At 41.1% G+C, this 25,500-nt stretch overlaps 2 protein-coding genes across 10 annotated transcripts in view; one reads left to right on the plus strand and one right to left on the minus strand.

Annotated features, from left to right (window-relative positions):
- Positions 1 to 14,411, minus strand: part of ppp1r9a (protein phosphatase 1, regulatory subunit 9A) — a 55,658-nt gene extending 41,247 nt beyond the window's left edge. The window contains exons 1-2 of one of the 5 annotated variants that reach the window (XM_029276940.2): positions 13,969 to 14,411; positions 6,571 to 8,096 (exon numbers count right to left, since the gene is read on the minus strand). In XM_029276940.2, coding sequence (XP_029132773.2) covers positions 6,571 to 7,953 — 1,383 coding nt within the window. In that variant the 5' untranslated portion in view covers positions 7,954 to 8,096; positions 13,969 to 14,411. Of the gene's footprint in view, positions 1 to 6,570; positions 8,097 to 9,420; positions 9,706 to 13,968 lie in introns of those variants that run through there. The other 4 variants (XM_065947810.1, XM_065947808.1, XM_065947812.1 and 1 more) reach the window with 4 other exon arrangements.
- On the plus strand, positions 12,057 to 25,418 carry sgce (sarcoglycan, epsilon). Of its 5 annotated transcripts, none has more exons than XM_020631685.3 (13): positions 12,057 to 12,222; positions 13,536 to 13,643; positions 16,956 to 17,078; positions 17,376 to 17,533; positions 18,069 to 18,141; positions 19,516 to 19,714; positions 20,186 to 20,348; positions 21,147 to 21,361; positions 21,828 to 21,854; positions 22,351 to 22,539; positions 24,384 to 24,427; positions 24,864 to 24,901; positions 25,037 to 25,418. In XM_020631685.3, the coding sequence occupies exons 1-13, from the start codon at positions 12,060 to 12,062 to the stop codon at positions 25,085 to 25,087; spliced, it is 1,551 nt and encodes a 516-aa protein (XP_020487341.1). In that variant the 5' UTR covers positions 12,057 to 12,059; the 3' UTR covers positions 25,088 to 25,418. The 5 variants fall into 5 exon arrangements, with proteins under 5 accessions (XP_020487341.1, XP_020487343.1, XP_020487340.1 ...); XM_020631684.3 differs by having other exon boundaries at positions 12,058 to 12,222; positions 13,533 to 13,643; XM_020631687.3 differs by lacking the exon at positions 24,864 to 24,901 and having other exon boundaries at positions 13,533 to 13,643.
- Positions 25,419 to 25,500: the final 82 nt, after the last annotated feature.

The raw sequence follows: 25,500 nt of genomic DNA on the forward strand, positions 1-25,500 counted from the left end.
TATACTGCAACAACAATGACTTGGCAAGCTCAGCATTCAGATTTCAACATAGTTTAATAACCTGCTCTATGTGGTCTGGAATAACTCTGCTTGTGGTGCACATTACTGCAAAAAATGTGAGAAAGTAGAAGGAGTGGTTGGTTTTTCAGGACATTAATCCATCAAAGGGGTTTTATGTTAATTCAGACAGTTCAACCAAATCAGGTTCCTGACTCACTCTAAACAAGGACGTGGTGACAGTGCAGCAGTATGAATCTTCCTCAGCACAGGATTAGTGAACACTGAGAACATTGTGTCACTCTGCAGTTCTTTACAGCTACGAAAAAAAAAAAAAAAACCTACAGCAGCAAACGGTGATATAATAAACGGGGAGGTCAGATGGTGAAGGTGGGGGTGGCAACTGCCCCACCTCAAAAAAATACCACAAGGAACGTCTCACCTTTCCTAGATCATTAAAAATGCATCCCCCAGGGAGGATCAGGTGGCTCCAATACAAACAAACAAAAACACCACTGCATTAATAATGGATTGACTAAGCTTCATGCACGCACAAATGTGCACAAACCCAAAGACAGAGTTGAGAGAAGTTGTACCTGTCGGAGATCAAAGAGGGAGGAGGAAAAATCTCTGAAGTCATGGTGGCAGTTTGGTTTTGATTATATTTTGTGGCACCAAAATACACTTCTGGATTATTTTCGGTGAGGTTTTATTCAAAAACCTACATGAGAGTTTCTACACTACGACATGATTTGTAAGAAGTCTAGCTGTAAGTCAAGATTTTGGACTTAGCCTCCGCAAAAGGAGCTTAACCAAAATACTCAAACTGCCTGAGCTCAGCTGCTGTTATTTCTGCTCCAACCAAAATGTCAGCTGTTATATGGATGCAAATTGTTCGAACTGTCCCCCAACAAAACTCTCTATCCTTCTATTATACCCAGCAGCCAGTGATTGCATAATTAGGAAGTTGACAGCAAGCTTCCATCAGCCCTTAAAAAGAAATAATAAATCATGTTACCGTCTGTGTTTGGGTAGACACTGACTAAATCTTTGAGAATGATCAGGACAGAGAGATCTTCTTACGTCTGAAAAGACTTCCACTGCCACACTAGACTACATTAAAGGAGGCTAAGCTGTAGCAATGCTCTGAAGACCTAAATTCTATTTAAAGACGACATTGCCAAAATCCATGTCAGCATTGGTTCCAGAATTTGAGCAAGGCTGTTTAACATACATCATCATCCAGAAAGACAGACTGCCCTTAAGTAGAGCAATCCTCCGTCAGAAAACACGGTCAGGAAGCAAAGTTTCTGGCTGGAGGCCATCTCATTTAAGCCTGTGAAGAACTAAACCGACTGGTGATGTTTCAGATAAGGATGATGTTTACTGTTCATTCATGAACAGATGTACACTGTGTTGGATTTAAACATTCATGTACAGCAGAGAGGACAGGCCAGACGTTACATCCTGAAAAAGAAAGAGGCTTGGACTCTCTGCTGCTGTCATGTATGCTGTAAATGAGCTCCCAAACCTTCAGTGGAAATATCTGTCTCTGAACGCCGGGCGAGCCTGAGCAGCAGCACTTGGAGGCTTATATAGTTTTCTCTGTTTATGGCTATTTCCTCTTTAAGCTTCAGTGATTTTATCTCTATTTTCTTTCATGCTCCAGTAAAGTAAAAGATAGAACTTCAAATTGGTTTGAAATATTGCAGCCTGAGACATGAAGAACAACAGAACAAATGTAGAAAATACAGAGAAAAAATATGGAAATAGAACATATGTGTGGTTTCTCTTTGCAAACAAATGTTCCCAACAACGATATGAAAAACAATATCAATAAGGACCCCATATGGAGATCATCCAATTCTGATTACCATATACCCAAAGTTATATGCGAGTATCAGCCTGATTCCAGTGGGATTGTGCTAGTGTCACAATGTTGTCGTTTGTAATTATCAGGTAATAATCTACCTGGTATCAGATCATTTTTCATTTCTGTTAGATTAGATTAGAAAACTTTTTTTTTTAATTAATCCTCAGCGGGGGAGACTCGTTTGCCACCTGGTCCATTCACTCACACAACGAACAAAATCAACAGTACAATCATAATACACAACAAGTAAATAAATAAGTATATAAGCACAGAAAAACATGAAAAATATAAACCACAGGCACACAGGTGGCAAAGTCGCCGGCCTCCCAACACTGTCACAACAAAGTTGGCTGTTACAGCCATATAACTTAATTTTTAATACTTTTAAAAGTATTAAATCAACCTACTTTATACAGGCTCAAGAAAGCCAGACTGAGAGACTCTATGGTCATATGCACCTCTATGTGGGCATCTCACAACCCTGTCATTTTTTTAACAGCTCATACAGCTAACTGGCCCCTGATCACTTTAGGACTTTTACAAATCACAGAAAAAAGAAAGGGCTCAACCAATCACAGAAGCAAACAACACCCCTGTCAAAACATCTGGTAAAGGACTTTCGTCAAAATGTCTCTTTAACAACAAAACATTGCCATACAGAAGAGGAATGTAAAACATCATATTGATTATGGCTCTGAGCTATGCCGCTCTGCATTCAACTAACGGCGCAGCAGCAGAATCTAATGGACAAAACAGCGTCCTCTCTGATGCTGTAACACACAGCATGTGGAGGGGCTGATTGCAGAGGTACTTCAGCAGCCATTTAACCGGTGCTCCACTCATCGCATCTGCTTAATACCATTAAGATATCACAGTGTCTCCGCCTGTGAGAAAACAGTTGCTCTACAGGCACAAAAAAAAAAAAAAGTATCATTAAAAAGATGATATGAATGCCATTCACGTGGAGAGGGAGAGAGGAAAACAGGAGGAGACGGGCACAGCAGACTGCATGCAGAGGGAGAAGACTTCTTCTGTCAAACTCACGGGGTGCTGCTCAACACAGAGAAAGAAAAAAAACACTGCAAGGGAAAATCAAAAACTGCAACAAGTGTGAGAAAGATAAAAGCTTTTGGGATTACTTTTTTTTGCATCAAGGCTTAAAACTGTGAAACCTTGAGAGATCCAAAAACTGGGAACCAAACACTGGCAGAGACTCACTTGATGCCTCGGGATCAAAAAAATCTGTTCTCAATGTCGTATCAGCTGCACAGAACTTACTTTGACAACAAAAGATCAAATGTGTGATAGAAGACTGAAACTGCTTGGATACTAGAAACAATACTGCTGTCTAGAAAACACAGACTAGAGGTACTAATGTCAAGGAGAAAACCGGTTGCTTGAATGAACATGAGATCTGATTCTCTCTCTGTAGGTCAGTGCCTTCGGGAGGGCAGGCTTGCCTTCGCCTTGTGTGGCTCAAAGCAGTCACTTCTCACTGGGTCAATCAGGATTTTACAACCGCATGAAGGGATGTGGAAGTAATCTTTGATAAAGAAAAAAAACTTGTATGCGTGCTAGAGAAACGCTGGGCGATTACAGACCCGGTAGAGAGTCTGTTAGAATATACATACTGTTGGCACGGCAGTCCTGAGCTAAATGCTAATGTCAACAGGATAACATGCTCACACAGCCACAATGCTAATGCTCTAATGCCATAAAGGTATAAAGCTTATTGTGTTCACCACCTAAGTTTAGCAAGTATTAGTTAGCATGCAAGTGAAGCTGAGGCTGGTTTAGCAGGTGTTTGGTCAATGACCATCTGGACACATCAACAATAAAAGTATCGACCGGATGATGGTGTTGTTGGGGGGTTAGGGCAGTGGTTCTCAACTCATCTAGCCTAAGGACCTGCCACCAACTCGTCAGTGAAAATCACGACCCAAATTTCTGATGTTTTCCGACCAATCAGATTTATTTACTGAAAATTTGGACCCCAGTCAGTACAAAACATGTGACAGAAGCCTATCCGAACAAAGCACAGACTTGCTTACACAAGTTTTTTTCCAGGCACACATTTGCGACCCACTGAAAATGGCTCCACGATCCACCGGTTGAGAACCACTGGGTTAGGGGAACACCGATCAATGTGTGTGTTTAGGGTTTATTTATATGAAACTGTGTTTGTGTAAAACATTTTTTTTAAAGAAATCAGCAAATGCATTTTATGGCTTTAGTTTAAGGCCGATTTATTCGACATCACTATGTTTTGTTTTCATCTGCTACCCCCTGAGATCCCACGAGATTATTTGAGATCGTGTGTGTGTGGTACACTGCTCCCTCTTGCACATGCAATGATCTTACTTGTATTATGTAGTAAACTATCTTACTGTGGATTCATGTTTGAGTTGTAGTACTATAAGAGAGAAGACTCTCTGTGAGGTTTACTTTTATGTGCAAAATGCAACAAGACCAACTGATGTGTGACCTGGTGTTAGTATAGATACAAACTAGATTCATTCACAAACACTGGAGATGTCAACAAAAAGCTTTCTTGAGCATTTGGATACGCCTTCTCAAACATAAGTCCATGCGCATCTTTACAAAATATTGCCATAAACTGGTTGCGTTTCATCTTCTCCTTGTGGTTGCCAAGATGATTTCCAAATTAAATGAGCTCTCAAAGCTGGGATGTTGAAATGATTTATCCGCTTTACAGGGCACGACTAAGAAATATTACATGAAGGGGAGGGAACATGAAGTATTAGATGATAAAAATGTTTTTTTTGGGGTTTTTTTTTTTGCCGTCTTATTTGCTGTCTCAGTCAACGGGGGTCAAGCTAGACTCGTGCGGGGCCGAGGGCTTAGAATATAGCTTTGTCCCTTTCACTATATGGACGAACAAAAGACAGATCCCTGTTTGTTCCTCGTGAGCAGAGAGGAGGGGGCGTATGTTGGAGAAGTGGGAGGGGTGCATGTCTAATTGTGCATGTGCTCCTATGTGAAGGGGGGCAGTGCCTCTTTTGAATATTCCATATGATGAACGAGCGTCGGTCCCTTTCATAGAAAACAGAAGCCTTGAACAGACAGACAAAAACAAATCATCATATAAACCGACAAGCTTCTTTCACTGTAACATAAGAATTACATTTGCTATACAAGTGAAGAAAAGCCACTTTTATCAATGATCAAATATTTGTTGTTGTTGATTATATCACTGAAATAACACAATTAAAATTCACGCTACATTTGATTTTATGTTTAAGCTACATTATGTAAGAGTATATGCTTTATTAAGGAGTGTGGGTTTTTTTTCAAGCACGTGTGGTGAGTCCTGAGAGGGATAAAAAGAGAAAGAAGCTAATTGCAGAGACAGTGCGGAGTAATTAGTGAGCCAACATCACGTTTTTTCTCCTCAGAATAACTGGGCTAATTGTTCTGGTTTGTAACAGCATGTTAATAGGATTGTTCCTCAACCTGTGGCATGTTTGTGTTAGCTTAAAAAAAAAATTCCATACCAAACCTTCAATTAGAAACCATCACTGTGTTGCCCTCACAGGCCACATGACGACAATTGGGCATAACATGCTTTTATGTAAACGGGATGTAAATCTCAAAAATGAAAAACAAAAAAAAACTGATTTCACTGAATGAATTTAAAGGACAAAAACCGAAAGAGCCTTGTTTACTACGAATGTTAGGCTTATTGATTCTACATGCTTAAGGATAAGGACTGAAAATATTTCACATAATCTTCCAAATCCATCTTCCAAATTCCACAAACAACACTGGCTTCATTGTTTCCAGCTCAGCAGGGTAAATAGAATATAAATACTTCAAAGAAGATGATGTAACACATACTACAGTAATGCTATTTCTATTCATTAAAAAAAAAAACAATTATGTGATATGTATCCAGATTGTGGTGTTAATACTTATTTTCCAACCTCAATGACATGGATGATAAAAAAAAAAGATGTAGTATTTTGCCATAGAGCATAACAGACGTGACAAGGTACACACACAAGAATCAATTTACATGCTTAATATAGGCCACAGTATGTTCTATATACAGTATTTTTTGACAGACTCATGTTGACTCTGCCATTGAAAGGTGCCAAATATCCTCTTATAAAGCAAAATAAAATGGCCTCCTCACTTTAAAAGTGGAGATGTGACTGCTTGAGAGAAATCAACAGAGACACTGTGGGGGTGTAGAACCAGCATGACTAACACATGCACAGATGTTCTGCTTATGAACACGCCAATGTCCCCTGGAGGGTGATGTTTTGACCCTCAAGCTCTGCATCAGAAGCAACAAACCCTTCATTCAGAGAGAAACAGCTATGACATTTTATCACTGCCGGTTATCGCTTCAATAAAGGGGATTAATATAAAATAAAGGTTTGAAATGAAACAACCCTATAAAAGTGTTATAAGGATTAAGATTACAGAAAAATATCAATTTTATAATGATCATCTGATCTCATGACAATTTAAGCAAAAAGCCAATCATAATGAGTAGTTCAATAGTAATGATGAAGAAAGGCCCATGAGAAGGAAGCTCTGAATATGATATTGGCTCTCTGTTGTTTTAACCTACTTCTGATAAGAGCATCACAAGGGCTTTTATGTTTGAATTGTGTTCAGTGGGTTTACACAATTAAAGCCTCCCTAACAGTTTTGTTAAGCTTTAAACTTACTGTGATGGGACAAGTGCTGAAGCGGATCTTCCTTTTAGGAGGGATGTCCTCTTGGTTTTCTTGTGGTAGACCTGGGATCTCCGTCAGGTCACAGCCAGGGTCATAGACAATATCCTCATCGTCTCCGTAGAGGTCATCCTCGGGATCTGTGCAGCTTTCCCCCCAACCCTGGTAACAGGCGTCCCCGTCTGCGTTAAAAATCACCCGCTCATTGCCAGTGTAATCCTCGTCAGGTTCCTCTGCCTCGTCCTTGGGAGATCCAGACGTCTTGTCTTCTCTTAAACGATCATCCTGGCTTTCCCCGGCTGGGGTAGTCGGGGTCGGCAGTGGCTCAGGGGTTGCATCTTCAAAAGCTTTGTTGGTAATCACAGCTTCATCTAGAGGTTTGGAAGGTTTGGACACCCCTACATCCCCAGCATGTTTTCTTGTTTCTGACGGCTTCTCGTCTTCTTCATAAGAACCATTGACCTGACTTCCATTGGTGGTGACCCCAGGGAGTCGCTGTCTATCTCCAACTGTAGTATTGACCTTGTTTGTTTTGTCTTGGGCTTCTTCCTCTTTTGACACTGGTTTCAGCTCAGAAGTTTCTCTTCCTGGACTGGGGCTCAGAAGGTCTTCAGCAGAAGAAGATGTTGGAAACTTTCCCCCTAACTTTGTACGATAGCTTCCACGAACTGGAGACTGTCGAGAATCATCCTCACTGAGGTCGCCTCCGGGTCTTTGGAAACCGTCTGGTGAGTAGAGGGCCCTTCTGCTGACTCCCTTGTGGTTAATTCCTTGATTGTGGTGGTCGACGTTTTCAAAAACAGCGCTGAGTTGACTAACAGTTGGTGAGGACGCCTCTGTTCTGGAGCAGAGGGAGTCCAAGGAGTCCGTACTGCCTCGATTAGACCTTGTACCTCGCCAGTCATCAAGGTGCTCATGGGAACCTCGTTTATCTCGTCCTAATGGAAAGACTGGTGATTGGGACTGGTCACGTGACTGCTGCTCGAACAGTTTCCTGGTTTCAGAGAATTTCGCTCCGGCACCTCCGACCCTGTCAGACGATGCGGAATGCTGAAGTTTTATTATTGATCCATCAGCCTTGTTGACGAAGTTGGTGGGCTTGACGAGTTTCTGCGGCGAGGAATCTTCACAAACCTTGGTCTTAGTGTTTTCGGTGCCCATCTGCATGAACATGTCCTTAATGCGGCTGACATGGGAGCCATACTGGCGGCCCCTTGGTTGTTTGACCCGTTCCAGATCTTTGGGCCTGGAGTCTCCATCGATCCGAGGTTGGTCAAAGGCCTTCTTGAGGGCCTGAAACTCGGCCCGGTAGGCATTGCGGTGAGGGGAGGCACTCCGGAGGCTGGTCCTCTCCCCCGAGGGCTCCGTCTTCAGCATGATGTTGTCTTTGGATTCAGAGGGGATGTCAGCATCGCCGTGGCCTCATTAGAAAGTGGGAGCTAGCGAGTTTAGTTTGACCTACCGCAGCACTGCCTAATCTGATCCAACTGATGATAAAGCTCCTGTAGGCCCATTCACACCTGCAGAGAGAAGAAGAGATGTTACGGTACAAAGATAGAATCATTTTGTAACACTAAATTACTTGAATATTCAATCGATAACCATTTACACCAGAATACAATAACATCACTTAAACTAGAAGGGGTATGATAACAAATGAAGGCTAAAAGAGTGAAAGTGTATCATGCTGACCTTCCAACAACAACACCAGAAACACTGGGGCTAAATGAACTACAAATGCTGATGTTGGATATAAAGCTCTTAGTAAAGGAGAACTAGTCAGTAAAGCCTATTGGCCTCTAAAAGCACACTGATGATGTTGCTTTTTCAGCAGGGCTGTACTGTTTACCTTCTCTAATCAATACTCACTGTAGACATCAGGGTAAGAATGTGAACTCTTTTTTTGTGTAGTTGATGCTGTGTTGTTGGAAATATTGTTGTTTTATTTACCCATACTTATTTTTTTCCCCTCCCTCCCACTGTTTACTACAGTAAGCTGTTACTCTTATGCACTGCCACATCCCGCAGCTATCAAAACCACCAACGATGCTATAGATTAGTTTGCATCAAAAACATACTCAATACCAACCCAGTAAAAACAATGCTAAGCATTTTCTCATCTGAAAGATTTGCAGTTTAAATTGATATTGATATATTATGCAGGTGCTTCCATAAAAACATTACAGTGCAAGAGCAGGGAATAGTTAAATATTCCATACCTACAGACATAAATGTTTAATCCTGTGTGGAACTACATTTCATAAAGAGGGAGATAAAATATTACTCAATAAAGCTGATATGAAATAAATACATTCTCCTGGGAGAGATAGAAAACATTAATCTAAGTTGAACTGAAGCCCACAGCCTGAATAGTAGCCTATGGAGGATGCAGCAACAGAAGCAGCAGCAGCAGCAGCAGAGGCTGAAACCTAAATGTCCTGGTTCAATATTCATCATTCACCACGCTGGACTCTTGCTGTTCCATCATATCACCTATGAGATATCCCTGTGCAAACAATCACCTTCTTTTAACGCGAGGAACACCTTTGGTGGGACAATTCAATAGGGAATAACAAAAGTTAGAGGTTAAAGATGAAAGATGAAATGAGGTTTGTGTCAGTGGGATGAGACGAGCAGGCATCGAGCCGCACATCAGCCACACCGCACACAACATAACAGCACCCGGTTTCTTTCGACAACTGATAAACATGCATTTATTTACACCTCATGTGCAGATTCATGCAGAGGTTAGGATACAAACGCATCGATTTTGTCTCTGAAGTTAACTGGGAACCCCAAACCACAGCGATGTTGATCCAAATGTTACAAAAACAAAAGACTTACATTCATGGCTCCGGCTTCGCTTGACGCGTGATACAAATAAACAATAATCCAGAGGGCAAACTCAGGGAAATGGGATGCTTTCGATGCAAGACCCTTGCAAAAAAAACACCATCTCTTTCCCACGATGGTAAATAGTCCGTGACTGAATCGCCAACTACAGAAAGGTTTGGACACACTGGAGCCGCTACAACGCCATTGCAGGCAGTGGGTGATGCTGCTCGTCGCACTGTAGGGGTGTCGGTGCGGTTTGGCAGCTCATCCCATCGAGAGCTGCACTGTGGCAGCGTTAGCAGGAGGGCAGGGACACACAGGCTGCTGCAGTATAGTAAAGAAAATGTACTTTGCTGGAATGATAGCCGGTGATTTGCAAATGTAATGCCTCATGTGACAGGTGCTAGAACCTGAAATGATGCAATGGTTTGGTCCGATAATCTGCGGGGTGGAGGGGGTTTCAGTGAGCTGCAGTCTGGCATAAATACCAGCACTCAGCCACTGTAACTTTACCGGCTGCTTATTGTTCATCAATGGGCTCTGGGTGGGGTGGAAAGGGTCAAAGACCACAGGGTGTGTGTGAGACGGGTGTTCAAATTAGGGTGTCTGAAAATGTGGTGGAAGGACCACCAGGGGGCCTAGACATTCAGTAAATATAATAAATGATAATAATTGATTAGTATAATAATTGATTAGTCTCCAACAGCTGCAGCTGGCCATATATTTAAATTGTAAAATTGTTTCCAGGGGAAATGGTTTATATGAATATGGGCTAATCCAATAAAAAAAAAACCTCTGAATATCAAATTAGGCTGCTAAATAGGCTACCGTCAACAAATAGCCTACTAAAATGACCACATGCATATTCTTAAATATTATATGGTGTAAATCTGTCTAAGCCATCTTGTAGCATTATTTATAGCTTAATAGTAATATGATAATGGAAATTTGAATTTGAAATGTGTAGCCCTCTGGGTCACAGAGTAGTTAACAGAGGCATTTATTTCATGTGATAAAGCACTGGAATGGAAGCTTTGTCCCAAGGTAATATAATGGGTTTTTATGTGTTGTAAGGGTATGGCAGTATATCTTACACCCACATTGTGTTAGCACAATTTTCAAGTTATGAATAACATTTTGAAGTGTGATTTTGTAGATTCAATCACTATGAAGCTTGAATCTAAATGAGATGTTAATGATTTATTTGTCACCCTCTCAAAATTGCATGATGTTAATCTTAAGTGTGTGCAGTCACATATTCTGCCAAAATATGCAATTTACACCATTAATCGTTTCGTCACAAACAAAGGTGGTTTACATATAATTTTTTTTATATAAGGTGTGATACCTTTGTTCATATTTTACTTTCATCCAACATCTTGAATCTTGAATTGAGAAAAAAATGTGTTTTTTTAACTATTGCATCAGCTATAGCCTACAAGAAAAAAAAAACAATGTTATACCTTATAATGTATATAGCCATAGCTGGTCTCTGCTGAGAAGAGTGGGAATATACTGTCTCACTGCTCAAGCAAGCAAATTCAGGACCACAGCAGTGTTTAAGTAAACTAATGTAGGCTACTAAACAGAATTGGACCTTAATCAAACCAGATCTGCACATTAGTTACATACAACTACTTCAGCTTCCTTCCAAGTGTGTGTGTGTGTGTGTGTGTGTGTGTGTGTGTGTGTGTGTGTGTGTGTGTGTGTGTGTGTGTGTGTCTGTGTGTGTGTGTATGTGTGTGTGTGTCTATCTTCATCTAATATATAGTAGCCTACCATAATTGTTGTGATGCATTCATACAAGTCCAAACACTTGGACTTGTTGCTAAGCAACCTAAAAATAATCTTAAGGGGATAAAAGGGAGGGAGGGTGATTATCGAACAGCCTCACACTGCAGAGCACATAATGGATGGTGTTTATCAGAACAGAGGAAGCCATGAATCTGATTTTGATCATGAATTTATCAGACAAGGCCCATGCAGGCAGCACTGTCAGTATGTGAGGGAGAATTAGGATGCTTTTTTTGCATGATCAAAGTCTTCATTTTAGTGGTGGCTGACTTCAAGGGAGCAAGAGTGGAGAATTAAGGGTCTCACGGCCCTTTAGCAAGCCTGACTTGGAGGCAAGGGGCCAAAACATGCCCATCTGTCTGCTCTGTCTCTGCAGGGGGTCTGGACAGATTGGAATAGACTCCTCAAACATGTCTATGCCCTCTAACAGCTGGGCTTTGGAGGTCTAGCCCTGGGGAGGAGATGTTTGTGTATAAACATGTGATTGTCACAATTGTTCACAAAATATGTCAAGATTTTTCAAAAGAGTTCCAAAATGTTTCTTTCATAGTTTAGAAATGTTCATGCAAAACATTTTCAAAGAAAACAAGAAAACTGCAAATAAAAAGGCAAATAATCCTCGTCCCCATGGACACAGGTCAACACACACACACACACACACACACACACACACACACACACACGCACACATCTCCTTGGATATGAAAGAAGACAATTTTAAATCCGGTTGACTAAAACAACATATCACATAAAAATGTTCTATAGGCGTGGTGCTCTTACTTTGATTCACATCTTATTTTCCATATTTTCAATTTTACAAGACAACCATCTTTTTCCATCCAGATGTGCAGCCAATGAGCGGCCGTGAAGGAGGCGGAGGAAGGAATGCTGCAGGATGCTTATTATTATGGCTGTCAGACCCAGTGGCGATGAGATGTAACATCCCTTTTCATGTCAGATTTACAAGGATGATAAGCACCATGTCCGCAGCAGGTGTCGCGGTGTGGCTTAGTACGGGTACGTATCGATTATGCTCGGCTGTATCGGGGAATATTCGTGCGTTTTGCCTTTGATGCGGAGTCTATGTTAGTTAGCTCGCTAGTTAGCCTAGCTGCTTGGCTCATTTTTTCCAGGAGACTTGAGGAGGAGTCACGGAAAAATGGCAACCAGGGGACAGCTTTACCGTCACACGAATTAAATACCTTAACATTCAACGTGAAAATGTGTTTTCTACAGTGGCTTCAACTCGAAATAGTCATGTGATATTGTAAACGCTAGTTATGTTTAAATACCTTGGGAGAAAAAGCGTATGTCACCCTCTTACAGGCCTGTGTTTGTATGTGGTCCAGGTGTTTTATGAATGCCTAATGAAGCAGCTAATGGCCATAGCAGCTCAAGTCATCATTAGTGACATGTTGGGGAATAGATATTATAAATATACAGCTGTGTTAAGTGGTCCTTTACTGCATGTGTGAAGCTGTTTATCAATGCTGACAAAATATTTATGGGTAAAATAAACACTACTCAAAGGCAGTCTAAAACCACAGCTCTGCACTTGAGCCTTTCTTCATGAAGGTAGCAATGCTTTCTGATTTAGAAATTCAAATTAATTGAATCTTAATTCCAGATTTTTTGATTAAATTAAATGAATCAAGTACATTAAATTCCAGTTTGTGCTGTTGCGATAGGCTAAGTGTTAACCTTACATCTAACTTTACAGACTTTAAACAAAGGGCCACATTGAAGTCTTGGAAGAGAAATTGTTCATTGCTTCTTTAATACGAATACAAACATGATTTTATACACAGTTTGACTGTAATTCATAAATTCCCTCTTAGACAATCAATGTATATCAGATCAACAGCATTACAGGTAAGGCCTGTTGTTGCAGTTATTATTTTTCTTATATTTATTATTTTGATACTAATGACTGAAGGGCTGGCTTGAAGTGAAAGGGGCCCTATTGGTCAGACTCAAGCCAGATATCTATGGAGTCATAACCACGTTGGGAAAAGTTAAAAAAAATCAGCCTACTACAACCTAAATAAAAATACACACCATTGGATAATATTTCAAAATTATTACTTAAAAGAAAAAAGCTATTTTTTTCTAGAAATTGCCACAAAATCTGAATTTGATCTTTCAAAAACTTTAAAATGCATCTTGTACACTGAAACTTCAAAAGAGAAGACTTAATTGCGTGGCTGTTTTGTTAGACTGCATTATTTTAGGGTAGGTGTACGTGTCAAACTGTCAGGTGTACGTGCAAACTAAGCATATAGCTCAGAAGTCTCTTGTTCCATTCATGCTTTCGTTCATTGATCCAGTAGTTTACATTGTGCATGCCTTTGATGCCAAAGACATCGCTTTGCATGAGAGAACTGTCCGTATGGAGCGATCCATGGGCTCCAAGCAGAGAACAGCCCACAACAGAGATGGTGAGTGGGTGTGTGGTGCGCTTCATGTGTTGACCCGCTGCTGCCCCCTCCCTCCCTCCTCCCCCCCCTGCTGTCATAACACTGTGACACGCTCAACTGGTTCCCCATTAATACTGGCATTATTGTTTTCAGCTGTCCCACAGACGTGGCCCACTTTCTTTTGCTGCAGTAGCATTTCAGTGATTTGTTACTTTATCTAAACCTTGATCTCGCTTGAATTAGAATTAATCAACAATCATTATCTTTAAGACAAATAACAATTTCTTCTGTTTAACATGATACTGGTACTTTACAGCTATCCTTTCAAACAAAGTGGTTTACTTACCTCTATAGAGCGCTTGGAGACTCATCCATGTGTTTCATTTCCACTCTTGTCTTTAGCCTTCGCCTTCTGTTTCTTGTGACTTAAACCACTTTCACTTCCAGGTCTGCATTTAAACCAACCAGGCTCAAATGCATCACAGCCTTGTTCCAAACAGTAGCAATCCTTGTAGTCTGTGTTTCCCCTCAAACACCAAAGAAGCACATGTGTTCCTCCTGACCCCTGAGGACGATGTGCACACATTGCGCTGATTCAACAAAACTGAAGAACATCCCTCTTTTTCCTTCTCCTCAGTTAGACAGAGGCCTTGGTTAGCTATGTCCGTTTTAGGGACAAGGGTGGATTAACTATAAGGCTTCACTTCTGAGATTTCAGCCAATCCAAGAGCAAGCTGAGAGAGGCCATGAAACCTAGTTAGCCATTTCAAACCCCCTAAAGACCTGTTGGTGGTACACAATGTTAAGTATTAGCAATTTAGCATGTGTCAGTAAGTATGATTTTTAAAATGTTACAAGTAATTCTTTCACACTTGTGTATGTAGCTTGATAAGCAGGAAAATGTATCATGTATAAATGTGTCCTACAACAGGAACAGCTAGGTTAGTCTTTCTGGGACAGTTCAGTATTAACCTTTAATTGGTGATGTATTATGTACAGGTGGACGCTGCAGTCCATCATCTCAAGAAGGCCTGGCTCAAACTCAGCCTGGCACATATAAGCAGATCTGGTCCTATTAGCAGGGCCTTAGCGTAGCTTAGCCAGTGATCTTTACTTACACTGGAAGAGCCTGCAGTCAAAGGTGAGGGTGAAACACAGTCCAGCAGGAACCTGTGAAGAGAGACTGATTGACAGAAGGCTGCCAGGAGTGTGTGAAAGGCCTAAGGGTTTGTTGTGGAACTGAAGCTTTAATGTTGATGGACTGAAGCACATTTCAAATCCCATTGGTCATTTTCTATTCCTCAGACCATTAGATGTGGACTTAGTGGCCATCTGTGCACGCTTGCCTGTCTCATCTGTGGATGTGTCACAAGTGTTTACACTGCGTCCAATTGGTCTCTGAGCAGAATAGCCAGTGTTTGACCTTGACCGAGAGCCTTTGACTGTGCTTCTTTTGTGCTTTGTAAAGAAATGATGAGGCCCGACGGGTCTGGTTATAGAATCTGAGCGAGTGCATTCAGAGTTGGATTTGCAGATAGAACCAAGCCATCGCTGGAAGCTGAATGAGGTGGGGGTTTTTTTTGGTTGTTATTCAGTCTCTGAATAACCTGGAACCTCAGTTATGCTCAGGTGGTTGGCTCTATCTTTTATTGGAAGGCGATATAACCTCAGGACTCTATAAGTAGCTCCACATTTAGAGGCTAATAAAAGCTATTGATTTTCTCTAGTCGTGACTGATCCCTCAGAGACATGGGACATATGGCCAGTCCAGCGTCTTGTGTTTGTAGCCACAGATGTAGCTCACTTTAACACACATAGGGGACAGTCTTATAACTTCACACTTTCAGCAGGGCATCATTGCAATCAGATTGCAGGCAATTTGGCCTTGTAGATGTGGCCTTCTTTAATAATCTTCAGCTTACTGTGTCACCTAATCTTCTCTAACCCCTTTGTGCACCCTGCCCTGGTAATAGATAACGCTTAACCACCAAAGATCACATACTGACTTCCTCTTTTATGGACAGGGATTAAAATGTAAATCCTGCTGTATTACTCTCTTCAGCAGACTCTCCTTGGAAAGCAGCTTCTGTTCCAGGAGAGGGCTTACAGTGCAGTCTAGAAGTAGAGACACTCTTTATGTCATCACGCTGATTATGTAAAACGATGGTTTTCAAGTTATTAGTAATTTATTAGTAATTTTCTTGAACTTACTGTTCTTAAATTATCTTAGAAATGATGTAAAAACAATATTTGTCAAATTAATTCAAAACTCCAGTACCCCCTGCAGTTCTCCATACTACCCCCAGGGGTAGTAATATTCCCATTTGAGAATTATCAATGTACAATGTTGGTTCGATACTCATTAGAAGATGAAGCGGGAGATAATCAATGGTGACAATTTTGCTAGCTGGAAGGCACCAACACCATGTTGTAGCTGTGTAATGTGACGAGTTCTGTTTCTGCAAGCGAGAGCAGCACACTCTTTCTCTCCTCTTACGCCTAATGGCCCTCCCTTTGCTTTCTTATTCTCATGTCCCACCTCCTTCTTCCTCTACTCGTACACTAAAGTCTCCAATGGTGATTGAAAATTGAGTGCTCGCCCACTAAGGGATAAAAGAAAAGGGAAAAAGGGAGAAGAGAAAAAGCTGTGCGAAAATGCAGCTGAGTGAAAACAAGTGAGTAAAAGGCGAGTGAGAAGTGAAGAAAAAAAAGACGCCCAGAAGAGACTTAAAGAAGTGGGAAAATCAACTGTGCTCCAGTGTGTAACATTTTTGAAAGGGGGCTGCCATTTTTCCCTATATACTGTTTATAAAGAAAGACCAAATGTTTCAGTTTGAAATGGATTGGGGCTGAACAGAGAGCATATGCGGAGCTGTAGGAGGACATGAGAACAGCTCTGTACAGTCAGTACGACAGCTGCTCACATCACATGCCCTGTAAATGTATTGTCTCTTTCTTTAAGCAGAATCAGTCTTTTCTCTAGATAGTAGGTTGAGGTTTTGTCTTCATGCTTGGCTGTTTCTGCTCTGCATCTTTGTGTGAAGCTCATGTGATTACCTTCTTGAGGGTGCTGACTCCAGACAGGAAAAGTAAACACATCTATCTCTGTGGCAGTATTGATTTTCAAAGTGTGAAGTTGGTAAGCAGGGAGTCATAACCAGAACATTCCCCTGATTTATTTTCACCTCAATTAAAACCTTCTCCTGTTTTCTAATGTATGCTGCTTACAGGACACTATAATGACAAATAAAACACAAAGAAAAAAAAAGACAAATTCAACTTCTCCTTTCAGGAAAAAAAACATTTTTTTTTGTTTTGAAATCTGTGTTTCAGTGGTCACCATCTTGTCAAGGTCCCATGCAGACCGCAACGTTTACCCGTCTGCAGGCGTGCTGTTCGTCCATGTTCTGGAGAGAGAGTACTTCAAAGGAGAGTTTCCTCCGTACCCAAAATCAGGTACAAGACAATCGCAATCACATCGTCTGCCATTTGTTTAAATATGTTTTTATAATTTAGTAATGTTGATGTTCTAAATCATTTAAACATCAGTATAAGTAGTTGTGGGCAGTCTTTGTATAAATGCAGAAGTGCTTTGCCCATTCATCATTTTTCACGAGTAAAAACAAAAAAGCTGAACTGCCTTTGGCAACTCTACCATCATTTGGGCTAATGGGTCTGAGTGTGCATTACTGAATGTGTTGTTACTTCTAAAAGATGGTTGGTTGACTGCTCATAATACAGCTCTGCCTACAGGTGATGCCAGCAGCGACCCGATCACTTTCAACACCAACCTGATGGGCTACCCAGACAGGCCAGGCTGGCTGCGCTACATCCAGAGAACCCCGCACAGCGACGGGGTGCTCTATGGCTCACCCATGGGAGAACACGTCGGCAAAGCCACCGTCATAGAGGTGTGTGGTTGGAGCGTTTAATCGAACAGATAAGAGAAGGAAAACAATGGGGGCTTCTGTGTTATAGAGAAAGACCCCTTATTCTGCTGTGAGTAAAAGTATTGAAAGAAATCAAAGCGTTAATCGTATATGATCCAGAAATCTCAGTCATTTATACTGAAGAAAATGTGGCTGAATGGAAAGACTCAAAACCATAAAAGTCTTTGTGCGGTTACTCATTTGAATTGATTTTTCTTTGCACAGCTGATTTTTATGCATTTAAGTAAAAGCATGAAGCAATTTACGCTCTAACTCTTCAGACCTAAACTCTGTTATGCTTCTTTTTTTTTTATCCTTTCTTTGTCCCCATAAACTACTGTAGAAATTCTTTTCCCAAAAGGCTTAACGTTCCCAGCAGCACACATGTGCCTCTATATGGCGCCCGAGTCGGGTACAGAGCCTGTGTGGTGTTTCCAGCTCAGCCTGGTCCAGGAGGGGCTGCTGCCATATAAGCTGCACTGATCTGGGCTTAAACTTTCACCCCTGTGTGTTTCAGATTACTGCCTATAACAGACGCACTTTCGAGACGGCACGGCACAACTTGGTCATAAACATCATGGCTACAGAAGGTAAGAGGCGCCAGTGGGAGGGCTTAGGGCAAACAGATCAGACTGTGCAACTTTCCTGATTAAATCCTCAGTGCACATTTAGCACTTTAATGGTGCGGTGGATTTGGCTGAGGAATGAGAACATCGCCATTGATTACTTTGTCAATCAATCATTTTGACAGATAAAAACATCTTTGACTTAACTAGGGGTGCAAATCCATCAGGCTCACAGTGCGATACACAAAAGGTTGCCCAGGATATCGGTATGACAGCAATTCTGCGATAATTGATAAATTGCAAGACAAGGTAATGATACATCTCGATATCTGATTAACTGAAGAATATAAAGTGCCCTTAACAGGAAAAGAGCAGGATTCATGTATTTATTTACTGCAAGTCGGTGTCAGTTTCAGCTCTCATCTGGCTTCATACTTTAACTTCTTTTCACTGCTGTCCGACATCATCTACTTTCTTCTTCTTCTTTAATGCCACTGTCAGCTTCCTCTATGGCCAATTACAGTAACTTCCCTTCAAGTAACCCTCATTCATGTCATAAGCACCAGTGTCACGCATCATGATGTAGCGCCGTGATGAATCAAATAGACGGGGAGATCTGTTAAAAACTAAAAACCCTCAACTTAAAAACAATTTTAAATTATCGATATTCGGCACCAGAGATTTGATTCTTGTATCATAAGAGTCAAGGTGAAGATATATGGCCTTATCAAAACTGTATGATGTTCCAACACTAGATTTAACCATGTTTATAATGTAAACAAATATCAATCAGCAAACAGTTATTCTACAGTCATGCATGTTTCATGATTTATTAAGTATCTTTGGTTGGCCATCCTAAGTCAGTTATATTTGATGACTGCTATGAACACCAAGTCCTTTATCGATACAGTTCTAAGTTTTAAATGATTATGATACACGGGGAGTATTCCATCTGTCTTCATGCACGTTGCACACTGGCTTGTTGACCAGTACATGCAGTACAATATGAGATGAGTTGTTTCAATGCTCAGCAGATGTTTGCAGCGCTAATGTGACATCACTCTCCCTATGCTGTGATGTCATCTGCCATCTGGTCCCAGACGGAGGCCAAGTCATAACCGACACACTAGCTCCTGCTGGACAGACTGGTGAAATGGGTGTGAACTTTGCAGCAGAAATTAAGAATTCATGATTTGGCCTCCTGTCTTCTGTCTCTCCCCCTGTTGTTATCTTTTCCCCAATTTTTTCAAACTGTTATCCCTTTCTTTGTGTATGAATGGATTAGTGTTGTACTTACTCTCTGATGTACGTCTGATGTACGTCGCTTTGGATAAAAGTGTCTGCTAAATGAATTGTAACATTCTGCTAAATGAATTGTTACATTGTCCCTGTGCACAGAGTTTCCTCTGCCCTACCAGGCCGAGTTTTACATCAAAAACATGAACGTGGAGGAGATGCTGGCCAGTGAGGTGCTGGGGGACTTCCTGGGAGCGGTAAAGAACGTGTGGCAGCCTGAGCGTCTCAACGCCATCAACATCACCTCTGCGCTGGACCGAGGCGGCCGGGTTCCCCTGCCCATTAACAACCTTAAAGAAGGGTGAGGAACTCTAATGTTGTTACACTTAGTCTATGATAAGTATTGTCATGTTGAGATAACTCATACACAATAGCCATGAGGTTTAACATTCAAGATTCTTTACACGATCAGCCTCTTCACCAATCTTAATCAAACAAATAGCTCATATTTTCAGCCCACTCACTTCCTGCTGAAGTGTTATTTAATTGGTGCCCCGGGGATCCACAGCTCCATGTGAATTAGACGAGCACACTGGGTCCACAGCGCTGACAGACACTGTCAGTTGTTCTCGTTCAGAAGGGACCAGCCCACATAAACTGCCATAAGACATGCATCAAAGATTCATGCTGACGGCTTGGAAGATGAAAGCGTCTCTAGAACACTCAGTGGAGAAAAAAAGCTCTGACTGTCACCAGTCATAGCATAAACATGTAAAATGAGACTCAATCTTCTCCCGTCTCTCATGTGTTCCATTTCTCCACCTCTCTCCAGAGTGTACGTGATGGTTGGTGCTGATGTTCCTTTCTCGTCTTGCCTGCGTGAAGTGGAGAGTCCTCATAACCAGCTGCGCTGCAGTCAGGAGATGGAGCCTGTCATCAGCTGTGACAAGAAGTTCAGAGCTCAGTTTCACATTGATTGGTGTAAGATTTCTCTGGTAAGGATGGAATATAAGAGATTTCCACAAATTGAAAACAGCAGTGTCCTTAAAGTTTCAATTGAAAACGCTTGCAGAGGGCTATCTGATTTTTGCATTTTGACGACTTTTCTTTTACAAACAGGAATCTAAGGAGGGACTATTTGGTGATAGAGATGAGCTTTTTCAGCAGCTTACTTTAAGGTCCTGTGCATTAATGGGGCTGGATATCAGTATTCAAGGAGCTATCCATTGTTCTGAACATTTCTCCACTTAATTTTTTTGTTGCCATTATTTAGTAAATTTGAGTAATAATTTATGCTCTATTTACGCACCCGATAAAATGTACAAATATGGGTAGGTTGGGATAGGATATGCGGGCATGGGGAAGAGTGTATGTTTTTTTTACCTTTAGTACCATTGACCGTCATTTGTGTGGCACAGAATCATTTTTATATATACCTCAAAAAATGTTACACACACCTGGACAATGGACAATTACCTCAGTGTCTGTTTGACTTTGAGTTAGTCTAAGTTAATCTAGGGACAAACGATCACTACAGGACATAAAGTAAGTAACGTACTCTCCTCATTTTAGAAGTGACAATCATATATGATGAAAATAATCCCACACTTTTTGGATTCCAAAGGAACTTCAAGGCAAAAAGAATCCAGTACAGGACTCTTCCATTAGCAATGTTACAAACTTCCAATGAATAAACGTGTTTAACTTCAGTCACATCTCTGACACATGTTGCGGTTTGCACAACCTACTGTTTCATTCACAGAAGCTGAATTAAGTTCTACTTGTTCCTCTAGGTGGACATCAACAAAGTGGTCCCGGTGTATGTTTCCCGTCCTGACCCCGGCACAGGGATCCTGCCTGAGTTTGCACCGTACGACCCCCCCTCTGAGTCTCTGAAGAGCAGGGACTACTTTTCAGACTTCCTCATCACGCTGGCTGTTCCCTCCGCTGTGGCACTAGTCCTCTTTTTCATCCTCGGCTACACTATGTGCTGCAGACGAGAAGGGGTGTAAGTTTGCTCGGTCTCTTATTTTTATACGAACATTGCACCAAAACAGCCGAACGAACATAGAGAAGCTCTTACTGAAGTTTATGAGAATCAAATGGAAGATGGATAGTGCAGCATACATAGATGAGAGCAATAATCTGGACTTGGATTGCAGCTTGTCATGACCATCCAGTTGTTTGTTCCATTCTTATTAAGTTCCCCATGGATACCTGTCATTTATTTGTTGTTGACGGCATCATGAACATTTTGTTGTTTTGAAGCACAGCCGTGGAATCAATGGACAGACGTCCTCCCATTTATTCGTTTATCATTCTCCATCATTTACGGGCTGGGAGAGACATACCCCCTCATTCACTCCATGTCCCACATCCGATCACCATTCTGCCTTTACCCATCAATCCACCTGTGTCGATGTGTTTAACTATTAATATTAGTATTTAATTCATCCATTTTGTTTTGTTCCTAGGGAAAAAAGAAACATGCAAACACCAGAGTAAGTGTTTTACCTCTCCTGCTGTGTTTCGCTTTATTTTGGCTCTGTTTCTGCCCCCTCCTCTCTCTCTTTGTTTGCAGTTTTGTCATCTTTGTTGTTACTTACAGCTTTCTCATTATCATTCGCTCATCTGTGTGTTGACATCTTTTCATCCAATGGGCTGCTCAAAAAATGAAACGGCCAGATGTAGGTCTTTAACGATGCCGTAGTACAAACAGATAAATCTTTGGACTTAAGAACATGTCTTGCATCATAAGTCAGATGAGCTGCAGTGTTAGGTAAGGGTGGATGATATATTTCTGTCTTGCATGCATGAGCTGAGTGCAGAACTCACCATTCTGGATACAAATGATCCCAATGATTGCTTATGTAAATATTTGAAATATGTTTCAGTTAAAGAAAGCATTACATACGGGATGAGACAAATTAACCCTACAAACCACGACAACAACACAAGCTCACACATGTTTAACCTTATTGTCTCTCCCCTCTCCAGCATCCAGCTGGTTCACCACAGCTCCATCCAGAAGTCCACCAAGGAGCTGCGTAGCATGTCTAAGAACCGGGAGATCTCCTGGCCCCTCTCCACTCTGCCTGTCTTCAACCCGGTCAGCGGGGAGGTGGTGCCACCAATCCACCCTGACAACTACGAGACGACCAGCATGCCTCTCATGCAGACACAGACGTGAGTTGGGAAAACTTTGGACTATGATTTGAAGCCATGTGTTCAATATTTTCTGCTTTGGCTGCTTTGTTTCTTGTCAGGCCACAAATGACCACATTTGGATAAGAGGGTGCTATGATGATTTATTTTATATTCAGAAATCATCTAATTTTCAGAGTTCAATTCAAACAAAGAAAATCTAAGAAAAAAATAAATGATAAGTTACCGTCCGTCCCTTGTTGTTAGCCAGCTACAGGCCAAAAAAACAAGTGCAGCAAGATGTGGTCAAACGGGGGCGGTGAGGTCATGGGACTCGGCGTTGAACTGTTGTGCCCTAGTTTGGAGGTTGTGATAGTAGTGGGCTAAAATGGCTGTCTTCAATGTGTCACAATTGTTGACATCTGAGAGGGAAAGGTTGGTACATGCCTTTTTAGGCAGTATACCGTCCACTGAGATGAGATGAGATGAGATTCAACTTTATTGTCATTACACATATACAAGTATAGAGTAACGAAATGAGGTTTGGCATCTCACCAGAAGTGCAAATAAGCAGAAAGTGCAAGAGTCTGTGCTATGTACAGTAATTACAAAATTTACAGATGTAGACTAAAAAAGTGAATTATTAGGTATATCTGGATGGCTGGATTAATGGGATGCTATAAATATAAATAAATGCTATAAATATAAGTGTATTCTTAGGATTATAATATACAGATTAAGGTGCAGTGAGCATGCTATACTAGTTTACAGATAATATAAAGAATATGGACATAATATGAACATACTATAATACAATAATACAGATGGATGACAGATGTGTGTGTGTGACCAGGAGGAGTGGTGGGGGGATGATGGGTGTGAGGTGATATGCAGGGGAAAGGGGGGGGGGGGGGTCAGCAGGGGGCGGAGAGAGAGAGGGAGAGAGAGAGAGAGACAGAGTTCAGAGTTCGGGGGGTAGAGTTCAGTAGAGAGTATGCCTAAGGTCCTATGCCTTAGGCCACTGCCCTCTCTTTACTGTTCTCTCAAACACTTCAAGGTAAGTCTCAATATCATTTTCAAGTGTTTAGTAAGCATCTTGCTGGGTTTTGTAGACTTCTCTGGATTTACCAAATGCCGGGCTGAAGACGCCGGGCCTGCTGGGTTTGAATTTGAATAAGCCAGGCCAGTGCCACGCTTCCTGCTGGCCATAAAAAGAATGCAGGTTTAGGAATCAGCTGTATCTGCCGATTTTTGCTTTCGAGTACAAGGAATTTGACTTTGATAAACTGTGCTCTCCATGTATAAAAGTACAACATTAAATATTCATATATATAAAATAACAGATAAACAAAGACATGTATACATGACCAAATAGGACAATAGTGCAGTGGTGATGTGTGCAAAAGATGTTGAAACAAACATGATAATAAATTATTTAAGGGTTTATTTGTATCACTTTTAAACCCAATAGGCTACATTTACTTTTCTAAACAGTCTTTTGGTTGGGTGGAGGAAAGTCACACAGCATGTTAGATAATAAGCAGACTGTCACACTGCATTGGTGCTCACATGAAATGTACTCATGTACCCATGCTCATTAGTAGGCATTCAGATGTATGGCTTAAAGTGGAAATATAAGTCGTAACAATACCATTATTGTTTAATCTTGTATTAAGAGCTTCTAACCGTGCCATGTTTACAGCTAAAGCTATACGTGAGCACGTCTGACCTTGGAAAAACACATCCACAGCTTAAGAGACTCAAGCTGTCCCATGATTTTTCTAATGGGCTTGAAACTCTGTTGAAAAATGTGCTAATACAACACACTTTCACATGACACTAAAGGCTCTTGCAGTTTACCATAGTATCACTGTTTATAATTACAGGAATCTGCAAAACCAGATTACGATACCACAGCAACGGCCATCAGGTGAGTGTTTGTTTTTTCCTTTCAGTACTAGTCTGGCAGTCTGCCTTTATGTGGCTGTTTCAATGAACAAATAATTAAATAACGTATAAAGATGCAGCTTTGTGCATGCCTTTATTTAAGACAGACATGCCACATTCTTGTTGTTCTGTCATCCTACATTAAATAAGCTGACTAAACAGAGAATAATACTTCATAAGAACTGAGTCCTCCTCTTCCTGCAGCAGTGAAAATAAAAACGTCTACACTTATTCATCTGGCTGAAGATGATTGAGAGTGCTATAGCTTTGCAAAGCATGAGCGCATTACTTGTCTAGTCTGTCTCAAACCTCTGCAGTCCTGGTGCCGGGTGTGTGAGCGCCCCCCTGTGTGCATGGTGTTCACCTGCATGATAGTTCCAACACTAACCCACTGCTCTCTCTGTTCACTGCTAACAAAGGAGAGAATTATGTCATGTCGACATTTCGAAGACTGGAGGTAGGTGCTGCAGTCTGTTAGTTAATAAAGATTTGAAGTAATTCCAGCTCCTACCTGTCTTATATGTTAACAAGGAGCGTAGGGACTTGAGTATGAGAACTTTGCATTTATGCTTTATATTTGTTTATTTTTCAGGTAAATGGTATTCCTGAGGAAAGAAAGGTGGCTGAAGCGCTGAATTTGTGACCAGGAACCAGTGTTAAAGCCCTCTTCAATTCCATATCTCTAGTTTTTTCTAACAATTGTGCCAATCTGCATGCCTCAAGTGTTTGATCATTTACCGTCCATGTGCACTTACACCTTAAAGAGTGAGAGTGAACAAGAATAAGAAAAAGAGCCTAGCTGACTGTAGAGTATTTTTTAAATATATGGGTACATTTTAAAATGATGTTAGTATTTCTACTTGCTTTGCACAATGGACCTCTTAGAGGAAAAGGGAATTTTACAGGGAAATGCTTTACTTGTTGTATGTTATTAATTATATGTAATTTGACATGATAAAGTTTTTCAAAAATAATTTGGATTTGTTTTTGTTTTTTTGTCAATAAGCAAGTCTAACAAAAACTGAATGACATGAAAGGTGTTTGGTTTTTTTCCAC

The sequence above is a fragment of the Labrus bergylta genome, chromosome 19 (assembly GCF_963930695.1).
Source record: "Labrus bergylta chromosome 19, fLabBer1.1, whole genome shotgun sequence".
Lineage (NCBI taxonomy): Eukaryota > Metazoa > Chordata > Actinopteri > Labriformes > Labridae > Labrus > Labrus bergylta.

Coding starts and splice junctions, on each gene's coding strand:
- sgce (XM_020631684.3), top strand. CDS start 12,060: ATGAGCGGCCGTGAAGGAGGCGGAGGAAGGAATGCTGCAGGATGCTTA. Junction 18,142..19,515: donor AAACATCATGGCTACAGAAG/GTAAGAGGCGCC, acceptor CCCTGTGCACAG/AGTTTCCTCTGCCCTACCAG. Junction 24,428..24,863: donor ACCACAGCAACGGCCATCAG/GTGAGTGTTTGT, acceptor CTGCTAACAAAG/GAGAGAATTATGTCATGTCG.